This window comes from Melospiza georgiana, chromosome 14 (genome assembly GCF_028018845.1).
Source record: "Melospiza georgiana isolate bMelGeo1 chromosome 14, bMelGeo1.pri, whole genome shotgun sequence".
In the NCBI taxonomy this organism is placed as follows: Eukaryota; Metazoa; Chordata; class Aves; order Passeriformes; family Passerellidae; genus Melospiza; species Melospiza georgiana.
In genome coordinates, this window is record NC_080443.1 from 14610890 (window position 1) to 14637043 (window position 26154).

Genomic DNA, 26154 nt, shown 5'->3' on the forward strand with positions numbered 1-26154 from the left:
CAGGAGACAGGGCTTTGGGAAAAACCACAAGGCTAATGGGGTTGGTGATGTGACCAGGGCTGGCAACATCACGTGGGTGACAATGCGGTTGGGGTTGGTGACATAACCAGGGTTGGTGGTGCTACTGGAGCATGATGCAACTGGTGCTGGGAGAGCAACTGGGATGGAAACATAACTGGCCTTGGAACTGCAACTGGGACTGGCGATGCAGCTGGGGCTGGTGACACAACCTGGGGTGGCGATGCAGCCAAGGCTGGAGATGCAAACAGGGTGGGGATGCAGACAGGGGTGGCAATACAGATGTGGTGACACAGCAGCCTAGGCAGCAATGCAGGCGGGACAAGCAGTGCAACCGGAACCGGCTGTGCGATGTTGCCGGGGCTGGGGCCGGGGCCGGGGCCGGGGCCGCTCCCGGGTCTGGGGCCGGGGCCGGGTCTGGGTCTGGGTCTGGGGCCGCTCCCGGGGCTGGCGGCGCTGCCGTGCCCGCCCCGATCCCGTGGCGCGGAGCGCAGCGCGAGGGGCGGGGCTCTCCCTCCGCGCTCCTCTCCCATTGGCTGCGGTGTGCCGGGCGCGGCGCCGATTGGCGGGCGGCGGCGCGTGCTGGGGGCGGAGCGGGCGCAGCCCCGGTGCCGGCCCGGTGCCGCCGCGCTGGAGGCCGCGGGCTCGGCGCCGATGGGCTCCGGGGCGATGGGCTCGGGGGCGATGGGCTCGGGGGCCGCGGGCTCGGGGCCGGGCCATGGCGCTCCTCTCTGCCCGTCCCCGCCGCCCCCCGCGCCGCGCTGCCCGCGGGGAAGCCGCCGGCTCTCGGAAACCGGGGCCGGGCCGCGGCGGAGCGAGGGCGCGGCGGGGCGCGGGGGGCTGCGCGCCGCCGCCTCGCTGCCGCACATCGCGCGGGGCCGCGGCGAGGAGGGCGGCGGGCGGCGCAGCCCCTGCCTGCTCGTGGCGCTGCGGCCGCGCAACGTGGAGGCGGAGCGGGAGCGCTTCTTCCGCGCCAGCTTCGCCTACGACCCGCAGTTCGAGTACGCGGAGCCCGTGCCCGCCGCCGTCCTGGACAAGTACGGGGCCGCCTCCGACCGCTTCGTGGCTCAGGTGAGGCGGGGCCGGGGAAGGATGCTCGGCCTGGGAGGAGGAGGAGGAGAAAGGAGGGGCCGGTGTGGGATGGACTCTGGTGGGGCTGGCCGGGAGATGGTCCATGGTCATGGAATTCTGGAATGGTTTGGGTTGGAAGGGATTTTACAGACCGTCTAATTACCCCACACACCCTGCTGCCATGGACTGTGACATCTTCCACCAGATCGGTTGCTGCGAGTCCCTTCCAACATGGCCTTGAACATTTCCAGGGATGGAGCAACCAGAGGTTCTCTGGGCAACCTGTGCCAGGGCCTTATCACCTGCACAGGGAAGAATTTATTACTCATGTCCAGCTTAAAACTATCCTTAAGTTGTAAGTCAACACCATTCCCCCGGTCCATGTGAAACCTGGCCTTCTTTCCCTCCCAGCTGGTGCCCAGTCCCTCTCCCCTTGGCACCTTTTGTGTCCTGCCTTCATCACACTCACCCTGTGATTTCTCAAACCTCAGGTTTCAGTAGCCTCACCCACCTGCAGGAATGGTACCTGCTCCATGGTGACAGGGGTCCTGGGTGATGCCACCTTGGATGGGGCTTTGAGCAGCCTGGTCTGGTGGAAGGTGTCCCAGCCCATGGAGGAGGATTGGAACTAAATTATCTCAAATGTCGCTTTCCACCCAAACTAGTCTGTGTTTCTATGCTCAAACTGGCTCCTGCTTGTGCTGGGAGCTGTGCTCCATCAGGGACACCTTGCTGGTATGCATCTGCCCTTGTTGCTGTAGAACTAACAGCAGAGGAGCTGGAGCACATGGGTGACAGCATAGGGAGTGCTCCTCAGCCTGAATTACCTGGTGGTTAAGTCTGGCTTGTTTTCTGGAAGGCCTAAAGGTTGTTCAGTGCAACAGCATCCTTAAGGCATGAGCAAACATGGTCAGTAATGATATTAATTGGTGAAGACTCCCCTTAAGGAGTCTGTATTATTTTGTTTCACTGTTTCCATGGCTTATACACTACTGAAACATTTCTGAGTTGCTCTCTCCCATGGAGATGGCGCTGAGAAAACAGCTCCTGGTCATTCAACAGGAGAAAAGAGGCAGGAGTGCTTCCAGGGTGCTGTGCCCTCAAACAAGCCTTTTGTGGCTGCAGGAGTAGAGCTGCTCTGTTCCTTCAGCTTGAGCTTGGAGCTGGGAGCCTGGCTGTGTCCCAAAACCAGTTTGCACCTGGGAGTGAGCATGCTGCCTCCAGGAAGAGCATCCTTTCTGTGAGCAGCTAAAGACCTCCTGTTATCCCAAATTCAGGCTGGCACACCAGAGGCGTTTCTTTGCACCCCTCAGTCAGGAGTTACTAATTCAAGTAACAACATCTTCACTGATTTATTTATTGTTTTTTGAATGTTTACTTTTCCCTGCATCACTGCCCATGCCTCTGCCTGGATTATTATCCAGATGGTTCAGGCTCTTTCTGCACACAGCTTTCTGAGCAGTTTGTCATTCCCAGTGTGTGCCATACCTCTGCCCCACATGAACTGGTGCCAGTGAGGCTCTTGCAGGGGAGACACTCTGACGCCTGCAAAGACCTCTCAGCTTTTGGCATTTCCCTCCTGTATTTTATTCCCTGACTCTTGCATCTAAAATGAGTTGCTCAGAGCTCCTTCTCCCTGTGCTTTTTCCTTTGGTGCAGTTGGCTTGCAGCAGAGTAAAAGATGAATAATTGAGATTATTTTTCTCTGGGCGGGGCTTTGAATGAATGGAATGAAGGTTTGTAACCACTGTGGATTCTGGAAGCTTTTGCAGGGGATACTAAGTGTTGAGTGTTTGTGCCAATGTTTCTCCAGGTTTTCTGGTGAGGCTGGGATGGGACAGCATTCATGGCACTGTTCCTCTGCTCTTGCCCTGCAGTAACCTCCTTCCAGTCTCTTTTATTTTGGGAAGCATTTTTCATTGGCAGCTAACTCTTAGCTATAAACTGCTTTTATTTTCAAAGACCTTTTCATTAATCATGGAGGTTAAACAAATAAGACATTTTGCTATGTCAGCATCCTTGGACATGAGCAGACAAACCAACATCAGCTCCCTGCTTCCAGCTGCTCTGCATGTGCTTGGGGGGTTATCTATTTTATTTTCTTAATAGAAAACTTAAATAAGCCAGGAGGATTCTTCCAGCCCTGTGGAGGCTCCTCACCCTGGAGATCACATCCCTGGTTTGCCGCGTGAATTTGAGTGGCACCAGCACAGAGCTAGAGGATTTGTTGTCCCACTGCATATGTTGGGTGAATGATCTGGGGATGCTCAGGACATTGGAATCTCAGGAATTTTGCTCACCAGGATGTGCTCTGAAGGTCAGGAAGGAGCTCTCTGGTTGTCTTGCTCCTGGGCACCAGCTGTGCTGGGTTTCTCTTGACTCAGTGGTTTGGGTCCTCGGGGAGGAGAGAGAGCAGAGGTGGGAGGATGAAGGGTTGTTTTTCTGCAGTGGTCAGCTGAAGGTACCTTGCAGTGCTGTAAAAATGAGTCTGATTGTTCAGCAAACAAAGAAAAAAACCCCAAAACCCCCACCCCAGCACCCCATAAAACAAAACTGACAGCAGAAAAACTCTGCACAGCTTCTCCTGGAAACACTCAGTAAATGACTTGAGAATAAAAACCAGCTGTGAAAACTGCCCAGGGAAGGAAAATCAGGACTTTCTGCAGGGGTAGAGGAGGCTGCTCACCAGATGCAGGCCTAAAGCCCCTCTTAGGATCATAGAATTGTTTAGGTGGGATAAGACCCTTAAGATCAAGTCCAGCTGTTTCTTAAGCACTGCCAATCCCAGCACTAAACCACGTCCCCAAGTGCCACATCCACATCTTTTGAATGCCTCCAGGGATGGTGACTCCACCTCTGCCCTGTTTCAATGCTTGACAACCCTTTCCATGAAGAAATTTTTCTAATATCCAACCTAAACCTCCCCTGGCAGTACTTGAGCCATTTCCTCTTTTCTTATGGGGTGTTGGATGATTTGAGCACCAGTACTGATGGTGAGCACCCATCTCCCGATCCTGGGTAACCTTAGGGACTAGGGAGGGACAACAAGTGGTCCAGGGCTGGGAGGCTTGGCAGCAGCCCAGCCAGGTTTGCAGAGGCAATAAAACTGCTGGAAAAACTCCAGAACTGGTTGAAAGTCATCTACTTTGGAATATGTACTAATATAATATGAATATAATATCTAATATTAATATATTAATATATATTCCAATGGCTGGAGAAGGTAATTGCTTGAAAATGTCTGCAATGGAAGCTCACTTTTTGGGGAGGAAATGTGCTAATAAATGTTCATATTTTATATATGCTCCATAAATGTTAATGTGAATAATGGAGCACGTGATGCTTTTATTAGAAGGCTGCTGGGTGTGCAGCAGGCTGGTGTGCTGAGATGCTGTTTGAAGCAGCATCACTGCAAAGGGTAATACACAGCCTCACTGCTGAGCTTGGAATTCAGCCCTGGAGTAAGAAACTCTGAGAGTAAAAAGCAAGCTCAGAAGCTGGAGGTCTTTGTGCAAGTGCTGGAGTTTGCAGGGAGAACGGAAAGCAGAAAAGATTGAAAATAATAATGGATTTAACCACGCTGCGACAATGCACTTTCTCTTCTGCTCTGTCTCATTTCTGCAAGGGGGACAAAAAGCAGAAGGAATCTGCTGTGAGTGGTGCTGGCTGTGTGAAGTGTCTGTCTGTCCTGGTGATCACTCCAGCCAGCTCAGTCTCCTCGGTTTTTTAGGTTGTGTAAAACCACATGGGATTTTAGAGGGCTTAATCAGGGTTGCCTTCACTGGGTTTGTTCCATGTGGGATCTTCAGCTGTATTTGTGAGCAGGGGGGTGTTTGTGCTTATGTTTGTGCTTTCTGTGTGGCACAGGCCATCAGGATCATCCGTGCTGTGCTGGAGAAGTACGGGACCTACGAGAGCTTCGAGGTGGCCACGGGCGGGCGGCTGCTGAGCAAGTGCCAGATCTGGTCCGTGATCCGAAAGTACATGCAGAAGGAGGGCTGTGTGGGAGAGGTAATCACATCCCTGCTTTATCACTTGTAAAACACAGCTAAATATTTATTTTCTGATAAAAAGGACTCTGATTAAGAAATGTTTTGGTTACAAAGAGGAAGCTTTTCTGCTCTGAGCAGTGGTGTCGCTTCACCTCCCGCTTCACCATACCCCGGCTTTAGGACTTGGGTGCTGGTTCCCCACAAACTTGCTGTGATGTTTTCCATGTGTATCTCCCTTCTGTGCTTGAGAGGGAGGGAGCAGCTGCTGCTTGTCTGCATGGCCATGCCAGGAGCCTTTTGCTGCATGCATGAGGCATCAATTACTGTTGGGAATTCATTTCTTGCTGTTGGCAGTGGGAGGGCAGACTTCTCTGACAGCTGCCCTAACCCACACATCCAAAAGCAGAGCCAGGGGAAGGGATTTCCTGCTCTCCTGCAGGACATGCAGGTTATGGTGCTTTGAAACCCCAGGCTTGGGTTTTAAGGCTGGGAAATACGTGGTTAAGGTACAACAGTAGCCACATGGGATGGAGCCAGGGGAGAAGTTCAGCATCTCCTAACCTGGTTTCTGTGCACTCCCTGCAGCATCCAGCATGGAGCATGCCACAGCTGCTATTAAAGAGCTTTTTTTATCCCCTCTGCCAGCAAGGTGTGGACAAAACACTTTAACCATCCTGGGTTCAAAGTCTGAGAAGGATTTCTGGGCCTGGCTTTGAGTGGGTTGGCTTGCAGGGCTCCCTGGGGCTGCTGGCTGCAGGGCAGGGACTGTGCAGTGCTGGCTGGTGTGGGGGCTTCTCACCACTGCTTCTTGGCCAGACTCTATTTCCTACCTCTGATTTTTCACCTCTGTCTCCCAAGAGGGTTATTGGTGAGCATTCCTCCAAAGTATCACCTCACCCAGTGGTGCCCAGTGCGTTCTATGCAGGCAAAGCTCCCCTGAGGTCCTTCCTGCCCAAGGACATTTCATTTCCTTCTCAAACACCCTTGGTTTGCCCTGATGCCTCCTGAGGGTGTTCCTGGGGTGTGGATTTGGCACCTTGGTCCTCCTAAGCCTTTGCCTGGGACAGAACAGATTTCTGCAGATGTTTCCCTATAATTCATCTGCCTTTGAGTGCCCAGAGTCAGTCCCAATACCCAGCCAAGCAGCTGCCAGTCTTACAGACCTGCACTTACACCTTGCTAGTTGAGCTCTATCTCTTGGGTTTATTAATTAATTAAATTCATCTACTCTGTTCTCCATTAATTGAGCCCTGGCTGGGCAAAAACCCATTGATTTTCTTACGTATTGGTGTGCAACTGGCTTCCTTCCAGCCCTGTGTAATTGTCCCTGGGCTCAGAGCTCTTAGGACTGGACTCAATGAACCCTGTGGGTCCCTTCCAGCTCAGGACATTCTGTGATTCAAGGCAGCGCAGAGTTCAGTCACTGTTTGCACGTTGGTGTGGCTGTTTTATCTGGGGCCTTTGATAAGTGCTTTGGAAACAATGAAAGCATTGGTTTGTTCCTTTCTGTCCAATGGAAATTTTGCTGGATGTGTCTGGGGTAGAAGAGAGAAGGGTTTCACCTGCTCTCAATACAGCCACGTTGGCAGAACTTGCACCCTGTACAACACCAAAACTTGTGCATCACTGATAATCTCACACCCTGTCAGGGAACTGGGTGGTTCCAGGCTGTGTCTCCCTCCCTGCACCTGTATCTCTGATTCCTGACTTTCACCATCTGTGTCTGTTCTGCCGTGCCCCTTGCTTCCCTGGTCCGTACTAATCGTGGTGGCTTGCTTGAAAGAGAAGAGCCCTCTGTGGGGGTGCCTTAGCCCAGAGCACAGCAGCTGGTGTGTCCCTGCCCAGGGCAGCCCTGGCAGGCAGCGTGGCCAGGCTAGGGCAGCCCCTGCAGCCCCTTTGTCCCCAGCACCGATCGGCAAAGGCAGGATCCCGCTCCCAGCGCCGCTCCTGGGTAAGTGCTCATGCTGGAATTAAACCTGTGCCCTCAAAAGCTGTTTTGTTGGGGTCCAAGCTGCACGTCCTGAAGCTCTTCTGCTTTTCTTCTGACTTAGGACAGGCATGGTGCTGCCAGAGGTTTCCATATGGATTTCAGTGGGCTCACAGCTTGCAGCAGAGAAACACCTGGCCCCACTGGTAAGTGCTGCATGGCAATCCTTGGGGTTGTGGAGTGTTGTCAGCCTAAACAGTGCTAGCTGCTGTCTCTTGGGATCCCATCAATGGCCTCCCGCTACCTCTGAGCTGCTTGCTCAGTGTCAGAGGTCCTGAGCAGTGCCAGGAGAGACAGGAACCCAGGAACCCATGCCCCAGTGCCATGGGGACCACCAGAAGCCTCCCCTTGGCTTCTTGGCATGACCTCTTTCTCCATCAGTGCATTCACAAAAGCTGAGCAAACCACGGACCACAAGGATGCACTGGGGCTGCTGCTCAGAATGAGAGAGCTCACAGACCTGGGGAGCTGGTCCTGCTGCTCTTTGGCTGGAGTTGCAGCCCTGGTTGTGTCTGCCAAACTGGAGGGTCCCAAAACAAGGGAAGTGGTGCTGCTCAGCAGGATGAGGTTTTGTAGCAGGAGAAGGACTGCAGCATAAGAAGCTGTGGTTTCTGGCACTGCCCAGAGTCCCTTTCCATTGCTCCTGGATGGCTGGTTCTGCATGAGGAGTCAGAGGTGAACTGACAAGGCTCAGCACTGCAGGGATTCCTTTTCACACTGATATATTTTAACCCAGGTAAGCAGTGGCACTGTAAGTATTTGATGCTGTTTGTTTGCCCAGTGCTGGACTCTGTTAGGCTGCACTTTTGGCTTTCATAATAATAATAAATCTGACTTTAAGCAAACCAATTCAGTCTCCTCTCATTTTTTTAACAAGAGAAGAATTGTCACGTAGTAAATAGGCACTTCTTTTCATCCTGAAAAGTGTCAGTTGTGAAATAACAGGTGCTTTATAGAGTTAATAGGTATGTAGGGGATTTTGATTGCTATCCTGAGGTTTGCCACTGCAAACCTCAGATGAAAGAGCTCCAAGGGACCATCCTCTGGTGATGCTGCAGCTTTGAGTTGCTGCAGATCTGAAGTCAGGTGGTCAGAAAGTGCTGCTGGATGGCAAGTTAACTTCTGGTGAGCAGCTCTCTTGGCTCCACACCTGTGATAGCCATGTTTCTCAAAATACCACTTTTTTCTGTATAAAGATACTGAATAGCCCTACATATGCAATGCCCATCCCTGCTGTGATTTGTGGCCAGCACACATGGTTCCTCCTGTGAGCGTGGACTGGCATGGAGCCATCCTCACTGTGGAGAAGTCCATGGAAATGGAGCCAAAACCTTGCATCCCTCGGGAGATGTTTCTTGGGGAGTGCAGAGCCATTACAAAGCTGGTGCTGTTGGGTGTTCAGAGTGGGGTTGTTTTGATGGCCAAAGTTACTGCCCCATCTCATTGCCAGTGGGGATGCAGAAGGGGGAGCAGGCAGCTCTCCAGAGGATGCGGTCTCCGTCCTGTGTGGCCCCAGGAGGCTGGGGAGCCCATGGGAACAAGCTGGGGAGGTGATGCTGGAGCCAGAGGGGCACTGCAGGAGCCTGCCCAGGAGCTGCCTGCTCCCCCCACAGTGCCTGCTCAGCTTTGTTGGCTGTAAAGAGATTAAAGGAGCTACTTCATCCCTGCATGAGATCATCTCTCCCCTCTCATTACCCCCCCACCCTCAGTGGCTCTTGCTGTCTGTCATTCCTTTGGGGACCTGCAGCACAGCCCAGTGATGGTGCAGCAGTGCCAAACAGCACCATCCGTGGTGTCAGTGGAGTTTTGTGACCACCTGCCACATCTCAGCCTCTGCTGAGAGCCAAGCCCCGCTCATGGCCGTGTCCTCCTCCTCCTCCCGCAGGTGGTGGTGCAGCTGACCGATGACCTCCTGTCGCAGGCGGTGATGATGGTGGAGGACAGCCGGCCCACGCTGGCCATCAACCTGGCCGGAGCCCGGCAGCACTGGCTGGAGGGGATGCTGCGCCACGAGATCGGTCAGCTGGGCTGCTGTGGGTGGGGGCAGAGCTGGGGACGCTCGGGGCATTCACTGCTGTCCCCTCTCCCCAGGCACCCACTACATCCGGGGGGTCAACAACACGCGGCAGCCGTGGCACAGCTCCGAGGGCCGCAAGCAGTACAGCCTGAAGCCCGCCAACCCCACCGAGGAGGGCCTGGCCAGCCTGCACAGCGTCCTGTTCCGCAAGCAGCCCTTCCTGTGGCGGGCTGCCCTGCTCTACTACACCATCGAGAGGGCCAGCCACCTCTCCTTCTCTGCCCTCTTCCAGGACCTGGAGCAGTACGTGCAGGATGCTGGGGTCCGGTGGGAGTACTGCGTGCGGGCAAAGCGGGGCCAGACGGACACCTCACAGCCAGGTACCACTGCGGGGGTCAGCTGAGCTTTGGGAAGAATGCTATTGACTTATCATATATATTTCTTTAAGAAAAAACAGAGTGTGGTATGTTCTGCTGCTGTGTAGGTTGAGCATCACCAGTCCTGCAGAGTGTAAGCTGGCACAGGCAGCCAGAACAGGCACAAACTCATGGCTAGAACACAGAAAATAAATTTATTTGCATTACCTCGCTGACTGGGGGATCCCCAGAGCAACACCCAACACCTGGGCAGAGGAACACAAGATCAAAGGGTCACCAGCCTGCTGTTCACAAGCTTATCAAGAGTTACACCCAGGTGCAAGGTCACTTGAGCAATTTACAATCCTCCAGATTAGAGTTTTGCTTTTAACCCTTTCCTCCTAACACAGCCGCAGCACCCAGTCCCTGTATCCCTCCCTATCCCAAGCACCACTCTCCCTATCCAATGGGAGTGACTTGCACAAGCTCTTGAGGAAGCAGCAGGCAAAGGAGGGGAAACATTTGGATACATTTGGATGCTTGCAGTGGTTTATCCTTTGAAAAAATTACTTGGTGATTACTTGGGAAGTATCCCAGTGGGGTCTGTGGCTCTGGCTGCACCCGGCTGCCTCCCCAGCGCGCACCCCTTGGGACCTGGCAGTCCTGAGCCCTGGCACACTCATGGGCAGTGCCCTCATTCTGGTTATTGTGGTCAGCAAACGTTCAGGCAAGGGGAGGGTGGTGGAAGCCAGGAGCCCTCTCCCAGGCCTTTTCTGCTGCTCCAGGCTGTTTCAGTAAGGACCAGGTGTACCTGGACGGGATTCTCCGCATCCTGCGCCATCGGCAAACCATCGACTTCCCACTGCTGGCTGCCCTTGGAAAGGTAAGAGCCAGGCTGAGACTGGGGCGGGGGGTGGCTGATCCCACAATCCATCCCACCCCAAAGCTCACACAGGCTCCCTCAATCTCCTGGCTTCCCAAAAAACAGCCCTTGCCTGGCAGCCCTTCAGCTCTTTGCTGTGTACCAGGGAAAGGCTGTGCTGGGTAGGATGCAAGGAAGGACAGGACAATCCATAATCCTCTGTGGGAGACTTTCGGGAAGAGGCTTAACCCAGCAGGTTAAGCCTTTCTGGCCCTTGGCCACAGCAGTCCTGCTGTCACCTGTCCTTGCAGTGACCGAAAATTACCAAACCCACAAATCCTTGCAAATCCCACACCCCCAGCAGCTCTCCTGCTGCCTCCCCATGAGCAGCAGGGGTGTCCTGACTCACCCAGGGGGGCTGCAAGGGCACCAGATGCCCCCCATGGCACCTGCCAGGGTTTGGGGTGAGGGGACTGACCCCTGTCTCCTTCCTGCCAGGTGTCCTACGAAGATGTGAATCGGCTGAAGGAATTCGGGGTGCTGGAGAAGGCTCGCATCCCCCACTTCATGCAGGACCTGGAGCGCTACATGAAGCAGCTGGATCACATTGTCACCACCAACGGCCTGAACGAGGAAGAGCTGGAGCAGCTGCTGCCTGACTGAGGGGCACCCCCTGAGGCAGCACCCCAGGGGTGTAACTGGTGCTGTTTACTGGGCTTTACTGGGGCTGGAGCGGAGGGCAGAGCCCGAGGCGGGCGCTGTGCATGTAGCGCTGTGTAGGGTAGCGCGGCCAAGGGCCCGTGTGGTTGTGTTGATGTGTCCCCTGCATCCTCCCTGTGTATTTTGGGGATGCCTGTGCTGCTCCATGTGGCTTTGGGGAGTCAGACAAGAGGGTTCAGGGAGAGTGAGGGCAGAGTTGGGGCGACGTGCTGGTCCCCGAGTGCAGAAGGCTGTGCTGGGGGATTGCTGGAGGGTGCCAGGAGGGCTCCCAGCACTGTGGGGGCACCTACCTGGGGCCAGAGACAGGGCTGGGGGCTCTGGGCTGTGCCTGGCAGGGAAGAAGGGCTGCACTGCACCCACAGATCGCCCCATGGATGCCTTTTCCACTCCCTACCCCTCCCTCATGTCCTCCACCAGCAGCAGGAAGGACTTGAATCCCCCATTACCAATCTCTGCCCAGCTCTGCACCCCAACTACAGCCACCCTGCCTGTCTTTGAGGACTCAGGGTGGGGACTGGGCTCAATGTTAGGAAAAAAGCGTGTAATAAAGGTGATGTAATGGAAAGGACGTGTGGGCAAAAGGTTGTGGATAGCATCAAAACCCAGGCTGGCACCACTGTGAACACCCACCGTGCCTCTTGCTGGCACAGGCAAAGCTGCATGGTCTGAGCTGGTGTGTCAGGGGCTGGAAGGGGTCATGGACTGTGACAAACAACATACTGGACAGGGACATCAGTACATCAAAGCAGGCAAAAGTAAAAACTGCCCTGTTCCTGGTCTTAAACACATGAGCTCTGGAGCAGTCATGGCACCCCTGGGAGTACCCTCTTAAGAGAAAACAAAACAAAACCCAAACCAAACAAACCCCACAGCTTCTTGTCTTACATCCCACTGAGTTCCTGCAAAGGTAGCACAGGCCAATCTGTGGCTCCAGAGAGCTCAGGCTTGATCCCAGAAGCTCCAAGTTTGGCTGCAAGCCCCGTTCTCAGCATCCCCAGCTGCCCCTCACTCCTGGTCCTGCAGGGCAGCTGCAGATTCTTCACAGGGTGCAGAGGCTGTAGCAGGCAGGGCAGCACAAAGCTTGGGAAAGGAGAGCACCTGTCTCTGGGGATTCTGCTCCCCTCTAGTCCAGCTCTCCAAGAACATGCTGGCACTTTTCACAAACCCACTGCCAGCACGGTCAGTTAAGACTCTGCTCTTTAATGTACTATTTCCTCCAGCATTGCACTCCCCAACGCTGAATGCGATACAGCGCTGCTTTAAAAAGATATTTACACACATCCCAGCATCACCCCCTTGTCAGCCCGAGGAGCGAGGCCTCAGCCCACGCCAAGACCCAACCAGGGGAAGTCTCTTGCGGCCTTTCTGTCGGAATGGCAGCAGTGACAAAGGGCAACAGAGCTACTGCGGTGGTTCTGGATTGGTTTTGGTCGCATCCCTGATGAAATAACAGCATGGAGATGGGAGAGGGCGTTGATCTGTGCCCAGGCAGGGCTAGAAGCGCTTCATCTGCCGGCGCTCCTGCCGCCGCTGCTTCTTCTCATTGGGCTCCTGAGCCGCGGGCGCGGCCTCGGCGGTGAACCAGGGCCCCAGGATGTTCACCCACAGGAGGTACAGAGCGCGCCCCGGAGCCTGCAAAACACGCGGCACAAACTAAGGCACAAAGTCCTGTCCCTCCTCGGGGACAGGCAGGCTGCTCCTTCTGAGGGACACAAAGCAGCTGGATCAGAGCATCTCAGGGTGCACGGAAATCAAAGGCAGTGGCAGGTGCCCAAAATAAACGGCCCGGTTTCATTCCATGGTTGAGGAATGTATACAGAGCTGAGGCTTCATGCACGGAAATCCCAGCATCAGGTCTGAATTACCCAGAGGGATCCAGCTGTCCAGACATTCCGCCTCTCCTTCCTTTGGAAAACACACCCACATTTCTTTGAATTTATGAAAAAAGTGACCCAGATGGTCTCCATTGGACAGCCGAGTCGAGGCTGCCCTCTGCCAGGCCAGCTAGGGAGGAACTTGTGGGTGAGGACTGAAATGAGATCAAGGACTGAACTGGGATAACATTCCATGCTCCCACAATTGCCTTCTGTACCTCTGTGGGATATCCTCAAAGCAAATGTGGAATTTTTAAACTAAATGGAGAATTTTTTTTCTCCTTCTACACACACAGTTTTAGCTGGAGACACAGGACAAACATTTCAGAAGCAGAAAAGGTTTGGTGTGTTAAGGGGAATGAAAGCCTGTAGCATTTTATCTACCCAAAGGCACAGTGTGCAGCAGATCCCAGCCTTGGTGCACGCTGAATGGCTCAAAGAGCCAAACATGATGAAACACTGTTTGTTACAGACACAGAAAGACTCTGTGCACCAAGACAGCTTTGATCTGCCTCATGTTGCTTGTTGCCCATTTATGGGACCAGAGGGAAAGACAAAGGCCAGCCTAGTTTTTGCATGGTTGACCCAGAGGGATCAGGACTTCTTTGCCTTGTTCAGCCGAAATTTTAAACAAGATGTGACAAGGAGATTAAAAAACATATCAGGAAATAGTTCAGGCCTGAAACATGACACTGAAATGAAATGGATAAATAATGTCCTCCATCCTGAAGACAGGGAAAGAAAGCAACACTGCAGAGCAAGATGGAAAACAGCAGGGCTGGGGCTTACCAAGAGCCAGAAGTACCAGACATAGAGCGAGAAGCAGCTCAGCACTTGGACTATAGCTGTCAGCAGGATCACATCCTTGAGGTGCCTGAGGGAACAAAAGCAAAGCATTAATCTTTCATTCCAAGCCCTGGCAAACACAGCAGCTCTGCCAGCACAGTCTGCTCTGCCCCAGGGGAGTGACCCTGCCCAAGCCAGGCTGGCCCTGCTTTGCCACACACGGTTATCTAGAAGAATCAAAGCAGCAAACAAACAACAACAGCAAAATAGTCTGATGAATTAAAGAGATCATCTCCCTCTGAAAAAACAACATTGAGAAAGCTGAGGAATTGCTGGGGGTTGGAAATCAGCAACAAAACCACCCCCCACCCCCACAGCTGCAGCCAGCACTGCTGATTTGACACGTATAATGACATAAAGTGTAACTCCTCACGACTGGCTGTGCCGAAGGGAGCCATGAATCTTCCCCATGCCATTTCACAGGCTGTCAGACACTTGGGGTCACTAAAGGACAAGCACACCACAAGCTGAGCTACAGCAACAGACGGCTCCTCCTCCCGTCCTGCTTATCTGACTCCAGCCCTTCCATGCCAGCCTGAGGCAGAGCTGAGAGCAGCCAAGGAGAGGAATCAGCTGCCCACACTTCAACCACCACCCTCGGGGCATCTGACACCCAGGAGAGGTAAACAGGTATTAGTTTTTCAACACAAGCCTCGGGGAGTGCCATGAAGGTTTAGAAAACAGGCCAACTCTCACTCTGGTTAAATCATCATCTGCTGGAGTAAAAATCCCTTGAGTCACATTCAAGAATGGAGACAAGAAAACAAAGGCTATGGCATAAACAACATCAACTCAAGACACTGCAGAATCCACCACCAACAGCTCTAGCACGAGACACTGAGGGTTCAGTGACCTCTGGCATTACCAGAGGCCACAGAAGGGTGAAGGCAGAGCTCCCACCAAGGCAAACTCTCCCAGAGATCATGAATATTGGCTTTTCCCAACCCCAGAGCAACACAAAGCATCCATTTCAGCAACAGACAGCATGAGAGAAATGCCATGAAATCCACAGTGTTCCAGAAGCAGCTCCAAAGGAGCAGCATTAATCAGCTGCAGCAGGCTTAGCTAAGGGGTTGGAAATACTCACTGCTTTGTGAAATACCTGCTAGCCTAGGGTGGTTCCCTGATCCCCAGAGAGGTAATTTAGAGGTACAGGGTAAGGATTGGAACTTCAGCTCTGAAGATTTTGTTTTTAGAGCTCTGCCTCCCCTGTGTTTTGCATAGCCCATGACTCAGATAAGCATTAATTCATTTTAATGTGTGATAAACCCCACCCCAAATGCTCAGGTGGAAAAACCTCTGTCTCAGCAGCAAGGGAAGTACATCTGCACTCAGGACTGCAGCAGGGCTGTATCTGTCACCTTTTCACAGCAGGTGCTGTGATCCCTGTGCTGCCTCCTGTCAGTGACATCCCTGACAGCACCATCACACACACAGGGCAGTTCTCAGGCACTCTGCCTCAGTGCCCCAGTGCACAACTCCAAGAGGCACCTTCCACAATCAGGAGCACACCCCAAACATCAAAATTCTGTATTTTCGTTCTTTAACTGTCACACATTGTTTCACTAAAAAGGTATTCAAAATATTTTGCAATTCCACTCTAGAGAGCCAAACCAGTGTGAAATGGGAACAAAACACTTGGCTGAGCAGCAAGTGACCAGCTCATAGGTCACACCCCCTCTCCTCCTGGTCTTGTCCCCCCCTGAGTCTCTTACACCAGACATCTGAGTCACCCCTGCTGCAGGCACTAAAGGCACCATTCCACTAACCCAGACACAAGGTGAGAGCTCATCCTGTGCAGAGACAGCAGGTTCTGCACCCCACTGCCTGCTGCTGATAACATCCCCAGGCAAAAATCAAAACTTACTTTAATGAAACTGTATACATCAATATATGACCCTGGCAGCCTGAGAACACCTGATGCAACACAGAGGGCTCAGCTGCAAACAAGGCCCCACTGTGCTTCTTCAAAAGCCTGGCAGCAAGGGAAGGACAGAGGTAAACCTGGAGCTGTAGCCCAAAGACATGTGAGGAAGGAGCCAGGACCTCAGCACCTTGCTGAGCACACGCTGAAGATCCCCAGCAGAGCTGGACCTGGGCAGAGGCTGAGGGCAGGGAAGACAAAGAGCAAAGCCCAATATGTCCACAACCACCTGGCAGTTTTCTGTAACTAGTTTGAAGCTCACTGTTGGAAAATATGTAAATCTAGAAGGTATTTCTGCGGTACTAGCAATGTCTCTTTATGATATTTAGCAGCTTTGCAGGAATTACTGCTGTGTTTCCTGTAATACTGTGGCATTCCTTCACCAAGGAAAAGAGGAAAAGACAGTTAGAGTGGCACCAAGGAGACTGGACAGGCAGAGACTCAGTGCTGTCTGCAGAGGGACATGAAGAATGCACAAGCATGGGGGACAGAAATGGCTGAGGAGGTGACAGGAGCTGGCTGAGACAGAGACAGGGAGTTTTAGCGTGCAGACCATTTCAAGACATGGCCAGTTTGCAGCCAGGATGGCGTAACTGGCAGCAAAACCCTTCTGCTCTGTCAAGCATTACCTGCTGTGCTGGTTTAAAAAGAAAACACCTATCACTGTGTGCTGCAGCAGTGTTTGTTAACTGAAAGATGATTGTAAACTACTCCTGCTGAACTTTTTGTGATCTCTTACCTCTACAGCTCAGCCCTGTGGACAGTGACCGTGCCAGGCTGACACACCCACGTCGTGGCTCCTGACTGGAGCACACCAAGCCAAGTGTTCAGGTAATAAGGACAGTTAAGGTACACTCTGAGAAAAAAAGGCTCCAAACTTCCAGCTCCCCTCATGCCCATGCCAGAGGGCAAGCTGAGGAGGAAGCTGAGGCCCAGCCTTGTCCTCGAGAGCCTCTCCTGGCTCTGTGTGCACGCTCAGGCAGCAGGTCCTGCTCACCTGGACTCGTGCGAGTGTGGACACTCACTCTGCCATCCCCTGCTCCATATTCAGGTCAATTCCCCCGTCGGCAAGGCTGCCATCGTCTGTGAAAGACGGCTTTGCCATGGAGTTCATGGACCGGTAGCTGGTGCCGTAGACCACCAAGCTGAAGACGAACGCGACCTGCAACAGGGAAGCGCTGTCAGCTGCGACCCCGGGGCCGGGGGCCACGAACGAGCCCCGGCCCGGGTGCCCCCGCCGGGGCAGAACACGGTGCCCACGGTGCCCGGCGCTCACCCACGTCCACGCGGAGGCGGCCGAGTAGAAGATGACCAGGTTCACTAGGGCGTACACGGCCTGCGGAGAGAGCACGGCACAGCTTTCCTCGTCTGCCCGCTCCCAACCCGGCCCCGGTCCCGCCGGCCCTCCCGGCCGCACTCACGGAGGCTCCCAGGATGATGCGGAGGTAGAAGCGCAGCGTCTCCCGGTTCTCCTCGAAGATCTGCTTCTTGCCCTTGGTGCCCGCCTTCCCCTTGGGCTGCGGAGCCAAGAGAGGCGGTCAGCGTCTCCCGGGAGCCCCGGGCCCCGCAACCCCGGCCCCGCACTCACCGCCATGGCCGCGCCGGCTCCGCGCTCCGCTTCCCGCGGACGTGACGCGGCGGAAGCGGCGGGACAGAGCCCCGGGCGGGCGGGACAGAGCCCCGGGCAGGCGGGACAGAACCCCGGGCCGGGCGGGACAGAGCTCCGGGCGGGCGGGACAGAGCCCCGGGCAGGCGCGACAGAGCTCCGGGGCGGGCGGGACAGAGCCCCGGGCAGGCGGGACAGAGCTCCGGGGCGGGCGGGACAGAGCCCCGGGCGGGCGGGACAGAGCTCCGGGCGGGCGGGACAGAACCCCGGGCCGGGCGGGACAGAGCCCCGGGCGGGCGGGACAGAACCCCGGGCCGGGCGGGACAGAACCCCGGGCCGGGCGGGACAGAGCCCCGGGCGGGCGGGACAGAACCCCGGGCCGGGCGGGACAGAGCTCCGGGCGGGCGGGACAGAACCCCGGGCCGGGCGGGACAGAGCTCCGGGCGGGCGGGACAGAGCCCCGGGCCGGACGGGACAGAGCCCCGGGGCGGGCGGGACAGAGCTGCGGGGCGGGACAGAGCCCCGGGGCCGGGCGGGCTGAGCGCGCCTCGGGCCGGGAGGGGATGGCCCTGCCCCGCGGTCCTGCCATGGAATCGCGGAATAGCGAGGCTGGAAAGGATCAGTTGGTCCAACCTCCCTGCTCAAGTAGGGTCTTCCCAGAAGTGGTTTTTGAATGTCTCCAGTGAGGGAGACTCCGCACCCTTTCTGGACAAGCGAACTGGGAAGAACTTCACTGTGCGAGTAACAACGCAAAGGAACAGAAAGATTGCCCAGCATGGCACTGGGACCATCCACAGTGCTCCCAGCCATCCTGGGCTGGAAATAGCCTTACCTGGAGGGAGCTTGACTCTGAGCCTGCACCTCAACACCAGGAACAAGATCTTGCCAGCCATCCTGCCAGCTCCTTCACGCACAGCTCCCACGGTGCTGCCATCCCAGCCTTTCCCACTCTGGCCCCTTTTGACCCTCAGTCAGTCTGAGCCCTTCCCCAAACCTTTGGAAAGGACACGGTTCCGAGTTCTCTACAAGTGTTTATTGTCCCAATACACAGGAGACAGAGGCACGGCTGGATCCCCACGGACCTGTGGCTGTGTTAGCACAACACCCTTGGGAGGAGATGCAGGCACAAGGAGGTGCAGGGCACTGGGGCTGTGGGGCCGGGGAGGAGGTAGCTTGAGGTGCAGTAGTGCAGCAGCATGGCTGAAGTGTGCAAGTATCTGCCCCAGGTGGGGAAGGCACTGGAATTGGCACGATGGGCACACCAGGGGCTGCTCCTCACACCAGGCCCAGCTGAATGGTGCTGGGAAAAACGGGCTTGTACCCTAATCACCCCCATTCCAGGAAAGTGCAGAGGCATCAGTGCAGGAGGGACCTGGAGATGCCATCTGCTTGACAAACTTAATGGAAAGGTGTATTCTATCCTTTTTCTGACACTTTGTCATCCAGAAAGGATCCCCTACACTGATGGCGAAAGTGAGGCAGTGCAGATTGGTACCTTTGTAGTGTTACTCCCCCTCCAGCTATCTCAGGACTGCCTGTACCTTTATTCCAGTCCATATCCTTGCCCTCTCTGCCCAAAGCCTGGCTGCAGTGTGGGGGAATCAGTGCCACCACAGAGGGGTCTGACTGTCTGTATTTCATCTCACCTCCCCATGGCAGGGGGCAGAGCAGCCAGGTCACCCCCCTGGAACAGGAGGCTAATTAATGCTTGGTGGCTCATTCCCAGGTTCTTGCAGGAGACAGGACACAGGCAGAGAAGGGTTGGACACCCAAACCCCCAGCAGCACCTGGCCTGTCCCTTTGGGCCAGAGATGACGGACAGAGCCTGGAGGGAGGGACTTGATTTTGAGGGGCATAGAGGGTGGGGACAGGGCGCAGGGAGGAACTCACTGCTCTGCATGGCTAAAGTCATAGCAGAAATTTAAGTTGCTGGGAGGCTTTGGGATGGGAGGAGGGTTGTCAGGAATGCTGATGTTCTCCAGGTCCAGGAGCCGCAGCTTGAGCTCCATGGACAGCAGGACATCAAGGTCTGTCTGTGTTCTCTCACTTGTCATCTCCTTGCCCAGAAGCACATTCAGCCCATCTGTCCAGAGGCAGAACTGGGGAAGCAGAGCATGGGCATCTCTGGCACCAGCCCTGGGCAGCCAGAGAGCCCATCTCTCCCCTGCTGTGGCTTCCACCCCCCAGGGACACACAGAGCTCACTCCCTGACTGCTGTGCCCTGGCACCACATCTTGGGAACAGTGTGCCACCCCAGCGGGCCCCTGGAGCTCACCTCATACCGGGTGGGGGCAACGAAGTTGAGGCAGTATTCCTCCACATCGTGCACAATAGAGAAGGCCAGCTCCAGGACATCCTGCAGGGACAGCACAGGGGCTAGCTGGCTTCTCAGCTGGACTCCACCCAGCCCTGGTGGGGTTCAGAGCAGGAGCTGCACCCAGCCTCCTCCTCTGCACTCCAGGAGACCCAAGAGGTCTCTGTCCATGAAACCACACAACCTGCCAGCATCTACCCACTCCCAAAACCCATTCCCAGCTGGACAGGATAGGGTGTGAGGTGCTGACCTTGTTCTGCTTCCCAGAGCTCTTCTCCTTTGTGTGTGGACACTCCTTCCCCACCAGCAGCATCTTCATGTCTGCCACAGGAACTGCAGCAAGTGGAAGAGCTATGCATTAATTCTCCCTCTTCCCATCCCTCTCCCCCTCCTTCAGGTGCCCCATGTGCAGAGCCCAGTACAACCCAAATGTGGGGACTCAGCCATCCACAGCTTGGGGTGGGGGGCTCAAACCCTCTGCAGCACCCTTTGGGAAGCCAGTCTGCCCCAGCCTGAACTCCCACAGCTCCCAGTCCCACAATACCAGCAGACACTGGGACAGCCATGCAGCAGCTAAGCAGAGGGGCAATTCCCACCTTAAGGCAGTCTAAACCTAGAGGTTATCAGAGGGCTCCCCTCCCTCCTTCCCACCCTCTCTTTCTCTCCATCACCTACTTTTCTCTGTCAGGCTCTCGATGGGGGGAGACTGCACCCCCTCCTCCACGTCCCCATAGTGCAGCACCTTGTGGTTGGGGGACAGGCGGCAGTACCACAGCTTGTCTGCAGCAGAAGAGCCATGAGAAATTCTCAGCCTCCCCTTGCAGAGATGCCCTTCCCAAGGGGCATGGAGCTGCCCCCTTATCAGCACTCCCCATTTCTCCCAGCCCATGGGTTTAGCCCATACCAGCTGTCCAGGAAGTTGGGCATTCTACTCCCAGAGATTAACTGGGACTTCCCCAGTGGTAGGGGACATGGGAATAAGCCTCTGTCCCCCTGCCAGGCCCCCACTCTGGAGCAGGGTTGTGCACCCACCCTGCCTGCGGCGGCTGCTGATCTTGCGGAAGAGCGTTCCCTCGCAGAGGTGCAGCAGGCGCTGCTGTCGGATCAGCTCCAGCAGCTCCGGCTTCAGCTTCTCCCGCAGCTCCCTGGGGTGACAGCCAGCACAAGAGGAGCACAGCCATTTCAACAGGCACTCACTGACCTCCCAGCCTGACTGTCCCTGCCCCAGGCCCCCATCACAGCTCCCCTCCCTGCCCACAGCCCACTCACAGCACAGGCACAGCCAGCGTCTCCTCCTGGTGCAGCCGCTCCGTCTGCCGCAGCTTCAAGATCTCGCTGTAGTTCAGTGCGTTCACTCTGGTCTTGAACAGCTCCAGGGACGTGGGCTTGAGGGACAGGGTCCTGGTGATCTGCTCCCGCACCACCTGCATCACCTGCCAGGCACAGGACGTCAACTCCAGTTTGGCAACACTCCCCAGATCCCTGAATTTGTACTCCCATCCAGGGAAGAAGCATCCCCCCTCACCTTGTCAAAGTCTTCCTGGGTTGCTCTCATCTCCTTCCAGGTCTTGTTCACCAGCTGGATGCAGATGCAGAACAGCTCTTGAAAGAAATGATCCTGCCCGAAGAACATAGGGTAAAAGGCCTGAGCCGTCTCCGAGCCTGTGGTGAGAAGGACAGATGATGCCAGACTCCCCAGTTTTTCCAGGGAATTTCAGTGTCCAGGGAAACCTGGGTAATTCCCAGCCCTACATCCCCCTCCCAAGCTGTCAGCCATGCCAGAGCCTGGTGGCCACATGGATGCAGTGCCCTGTCCTGGCAGCTTGTTCCCCAAGCAGCAGGGCAGGGAGAAGGACAAGCTTGGGCACACGTACATGGCTCTCCAATGTGCAGGATCTCACAGAGGATCAGGGTGAGCTGGATGCTGCTCCGAGCAAAGGGACACTCGTGTTTGTCTTCCCGGCTGCTGTTCTCGAGGATAAACTGGAGAAAAGGGACACAACCTCATGTTACATGGATTTGGAGGGCTGCCCCAACAGTGAGTATCAGACTTGCCACACTCCTCCTGCATTCCTAGTCAAGCTGTCCCCCCAATAGGTGAAGCCATCTCTAACACAAGTGACCCACTCTTCCCAAAATCCAGCCCCAGCCTCCTCCTTCCCTTGTGGCAGTGTGGGAGCTGGTCACTGGCACTGCAGGTTGGAGCATGGCTCATGCCCTGCTGGTTTTGCCCAAACTGCCCCAGTTTGCTCAAGGCCTGGAAACTAAGCTGTGAGCAAACCCTTAAAAATTATGGGGACCCTTCAGAAGCACTGGCCTCAAATGGCTTCTCCCACCCACAGGAAGGACTCATCTCCATCTGAAACAGAGCAAGGACACTTGCCTGGGTGTGGCCAAGGACAGATCACAAGGAAAGAAAAGAAGGCGGAGATCCACCAGCATTTCTCCACCAGGGAGTTCCCTGGGAGAGCACAGCACCTACCCTGCTGTAGGCATTCGGGGTGTTCCTGGAGAAATACACCATGTTGTCCAGAGCAAGGAGTCCGGGTGGGGCACGGCGGAGATCCTCTGCTGGGTTGCTGTTGTTCTAGGAGGACACAAAGGATGCAATTTAGCAGCAGCTGCTTTGTTCTTCAAGCAGCAGTGGCTTCCCAACACAGCCATGGGGCTTGCCTTTGAGTCCCAGCACTCCACAGCACTTGCTGTTCAGGAGTGCTAAGGGAGCAGAAGGGAGGTACTGCAAGGTGGTCCCTCAGCACCAACAGGGACACCTGGCTCGAGGGAGCCACCAGAAGGTGCCACCAGGGCCATGTGGTGGGGCCAGCGTGGGGCTCAGGGGGATGCAGGGGGAACACACCAAGAAGCCCAGCTTGCGGAACTCCTTGGCGCACAGGGATCGCCGGCGCTCGGTGCTGAAGGTGCCAGCAGCTGCCTCGCTCTCCGACTCAAAAGCAGCCTGGCGCAGGGACTGCAGGAGATCCCGCTGCTCCTGGAGGGACAGAGGAGAGGAGAGGATGCCAGTGAGCCCCACAGCACCAGGTTCTCCCAGGGCAAACCCAAATGGGTTGGGTTCACCCAAATGTGAGCTACTTCCACTGGTGGAAGGGACCAACTTGCAAGGGGAGTACTCCCAGACCTGTGAGTAGGGATCCATGGACATTTTCATGCGATGCTCACACAAGTTGAGGCTGACAGACTGCAGCACGTAAAGATAATGGGCCATCTCATCCCCCAGTGGCTCAGAGCTGTGGATAATGTTCTACAGGAGATCATGAGACAGAAGGTTCCCCCATGCTGCTGATTCCAGTCCAAGCATAGAACCCAACAGCCAAATCCCAGCAGGTCCTGCTGCTCAAAGGGGTGTTGGGAAGTGGGAAACTCCCCTTTGGGTTGGGCAAGATCTGTGTGCACTGAACTGCAGGCAGATGGGGGTGCAAGCCTGGGCACGTGGGTGCCAGCAGAGCAGCACCCATAGGCATTCTCAAGGAAGGGGTATGGGGCACACAGGCAACCCAGCCAAGCATGGTCACCAAAGGTTGGGGCTCAGGGGACAGGGCCTGGGGAGAAAGGACAGAGATTGAAGCACAGAGCAGACCCTTGCACAACCCCAGCTCCTCACCTTGTGGATAAACTGCCTGATGTTCCTCTCCCTCAGGTATTCCATCATGTCCTAGGAAACAAAAAGGCTGTGAGACATTCCCCAGCTCAGCACACCACCATTTCCCCCAAAAAAGGAGGAGGCAGAGTGAGGACATAGACTTTAAACATCTCTGGGCACTTCTTGCAGCCCTGCCATCCCAAAGATCACAAACCCCACAGCAGAGGACCCAGCTGCCCAAGGTCCCATCACAGAAGGAGCCCACCCTGAGAGCTCAGATGTGCCAAGGGCTGGGTCGTTACAATCACTGAGCCACCACCAACTGTGATACTTCTGCCATTTGAGACAAAAAGTCCTGACAGCTGAGGGCTCTCAGCAGAGCACCCTGCTGACAGCACCCCGTGGTGCCTGACTCTGCACTGCCACCACCCTGCCATGGGGGCCCTCACCCGGCGCTCGGTGTCGGTGGCGCTCAGCAGCAGCGCAATGAGCAGAGCCATGGCCTTCAGCTGCAGCTGGGCATTTGTCCTGTGGGAGGAAGAGCAGGAGGATGTGAGAGCCACCAGCTCTGAGGAGGGGGGTGAACGGTGCGCCAGCCTCTCCACTTACACCTGCAGGTGGGTGAGAAGGCGGTCCAGTGTCACTTCTTTTTTGACCACCTCAAAGAGGAGGCGACTGGTAGGCACCATATTCTCCAAGATGGACAAGGAGAGCTGCTGGATAGATGCATCCACTGCATTCATGTTGACATAACTCACTATCTAGGAGACACAAAACCATCTGTCAATGGCAGGCTGAGCCTGGAGCACAAGGATAACAAGGGATGCCACAGGCACAAACTCTGGACATTGCAGAAAACTCTTACCTTCTTGATGAAAACTGTACTAAGATTTTCCCAGGAAACAAAATCATGCTCCATCAGCTCTGTGAAGGCTTTGAGGGTATGAGCCAGCATCTCCCCTGTACTGGAGGGACAGATGAACAAATACAGTGAGGATGGCACCAGATACCCTGATCCATCCTATGGTGGTGTCTCTGCAGTTGAACATTGGTGGGCATGTTAGAAACAGCTAGGGAAGAGAGCAGTGAGCAGGAGAAAGGAAAGAGACTGTTGGGTAAGAAAACAGACTTAGTCATCCCAGGAAGTTGACTTGCCCAGGAAGTCAAGGCAGGGGAAGTTCAGTAGTTGGAAGCTGCATCCTCATGGTACAAAGATCACTGCAGACAAGCCCTCAGGAAAGCTGAACCACCCCATATCCCTCCCTCTACTTCCAAGAAACCTGCTGCATTGCCTGGTTCCACATTCTCTGTGTGACAGGAGCTCAGAGCAGCTGCACCACCACATCCTGGCAGAGTCACACAGGCAGTGGTATTTGGCAACCAGGGTTTTCTCAAGCTCCTTGCAGAACTCTTGAAGCTATAACCTCAGGGCAGAGGGATCATTCAGTGTGGCAGGAATGAGGAGCAGCACTGGAGGCTAAGATGATCACTGGAGTTTCCTGGTAAGAAACCCCATGAGGCTACAGATAACCCAGCCAGGGAAGGGATAGAAGGTTCAAGTCTGGGCACATTCACAAGGAGTCAGGACTGCATATCTGTGGGGACCTTCCCTTGGCTGCCAGCATGCAGGGACACAGCCACAGAACAGGCATCAACAAGTCAGGAACACAGAGTCCACTCCAACATCCAGCTTGGAGCTCATGCAGCATTAGCAAGGGAGAAGAAAAGTCAAAGACTGCAAGTAAAGTCCTGTCCTGATACTAACTCGTTCCCTTCTTCTACAATAGAGTAGATTTGCTTCAAGCCATTCCTGCTGATGAACTCTTGAGCAAAGGTAACATCCTGGGAGAGGCTTGCAAGCTTCTTCAGTGAGTCAGTCTTCACATCCACATTCTTGCTCTGGATCCCGATATACAACTGCTCTGCTTCTTGGTCCTACCAGGAAGGAAAGAATCAACCCAAAGGGGCTCATAGAAAGACAGCGAGAAGCTTGAAGGTGGCTGTAAGAGCTGAAGTGCAAGTTTTGGAAGGAGCCTTAGGCTAGAACAGCCCCAGTAAGGAACTGGACAGAGAAACAGAGCCACCAGAGAAGAGACCAGGTGGAGCTGAGGATGGAGGTCAAACTGGCATGACACCAAGAACACTTGATGAGTTGGCCCCCACGTCCAAAGCATTTCAAGATGATTTAATTTCTTTTCAAACTCCCCCAAGATCTGCCAAGGGAAAATGAAGGCTGAGACATGTCTCCTGCCTGTGTTATTTCTGCTGGGTCTGAGGCACAGAGAAGAGCCATCACGAGCTCAAGTCACAGGGGCAGTCAGAGGCAGAGGGCTCAGAGCACCCCACTGCAGGGGCACGGAGCACCAGAGCACACAGCAGAGACAGGGGGGCAGAGGGACGTACCGGGGAGGTGGTCAGCCGTAAAATGCTCCCGTTCTTAATGTCCCTGCGGTTCTGTAAGGAGAGAAGGAGCCGGTGAGCCGCTGGGCGCTGCGGCAGCGGGGCCGGGGGCCGGGGGGTGTCTCACCGACTCGGTGATGTAGGTCTGCCGCCCGTCCGCGTACTGCAGGGCATAGCGCTCGGCGTTGGGCAGGTTCCACCTGCGGCCAGGGGCGGCCGGTCACAGCCCCGCTCGGCTGGTGCCGGCAGCCAGCGGGTCACGGCAGCCCGGTCACGGGCAGCTGTCACCACTCGCGGGCAGCGAGTGCGGTACTCACGCATCACAGACGTCCTTGAGCACTGAGGCGAGCGGCTTGGTCTGCGAGAGGGAGGGAGGCCGGCCGTGAGGCGGGGCGGGGGGCGCGGGGAGGGGTGCGGGGTCACGGGCAGTACCTGCTGGAGCTCGATGAGTTGCGGGACGGCTCCCACCATCTGGATGGCGATCTTCACCACGTCCTTGGGCGGCGGCATGGCTCCCGCGGCGGCCCCGCACCGCCGGCAGTTCCGGGTTGTTGCCGCCGCCGCCGCCG

At 55.4% G+C, this 26154-nt stretch overlaps 3 protein-coding genes across 3 annotated transcripts; 1 reads left to right on the forward strand and 2 right to left on the reverse strand.

The window, feature by feature from the left end:
* The first annotated feature begins 672 nt into the window (after nucleotides 1-672).
* Nucleotides 673-11588, forward strand: MATCAP1 (microtubule associated tyrosine carboxypeptidase 1). The gene is made up of 6 exons (XM_058034067.1): nucleotides 673-1089; nucleotides 4957-5100; nucleotides 8954-9086; nucleotides 9160-9465; nucleotides 10227-10324; nucleotides 10802-11588. Exons 1-6 carry the CDS (start codon nucleotides 673-675, stop codon nucleotides 10964-10966), a joined length of 1263 nt encoding a protein of 420 aa, XP_057890050.1. The 3' UTR covers nucleotides 10967-11588.
* Nucleotides 11589-12207: 619 nt separating this feature from the next.
* TMEM208 (transmembrane protein 208) lies at nucleotides 12208-17295 on the reverse strand. The gene is made up of 6 exons (XM_058034068.1): nucleotides 17256-17295; nucleotides 17089-17184; nucleotides 16944-17003; nucleotides 16693-16829; nucleotides 13687-13771; nucleotides 12208-12655 (listed from the first exon to the last, which is right to left on the reverse strand). The coding sequence occupies exons 1-6, from the start codon at nucleotides 17259-17261 to the stop codon at nucleotides 12518-12520; spliced, it is 522 nt and encodes a 173-aa protein (XP_057890051.1). The 5' UTR covers nucleotides 17262-17295; the 3' UTR covers nucleotides 12208-12517.
* A 989-nt stretch (nucleotides 17296-18284) lies between these two features.
* On the reverse strand, nucleotides 18285-26095 carry ELMO3 (engulfment and cell motility 3). Its single transcript, XM_058034126.1, has 20 exons — nucleotides 26018-26095; nucleotides 25903-25943; nucleotides 25713-25785; nucleotides 25589-25639; nucleotides 24951-25120; nucleotides 24051-24150; nucleotides 23795-23946; nucleotides 23635-23713; nucleotides 23207-23257; nucleotides 22724-22846; nucleotides 22445-22576; nucleotides 22070-22174; nucleotides 21462-21570; nucleotides 21113-21249; nucleotides 20857-21020; nucleotides 20620-20732; nucleotides 20263-20367; nucleotides 19838-19920; nucleotides 19549-19629; nucleotides 18285-19372 (listed from the first exon to the last, which is right to left on the reverse strand). Exons 1-20 carry the CDS (start codon nucleotides 26093-26095, stop codon nucleotides 19160-19162), a joined length of 2160 nt encoding a protein of 719 aa, XP_057890109.1. The 3' UTR covers nucleotides 18285-19159.
* Between the last annotated feature and the right edge of the window lie 59 nt (nucleotides 26096-26154).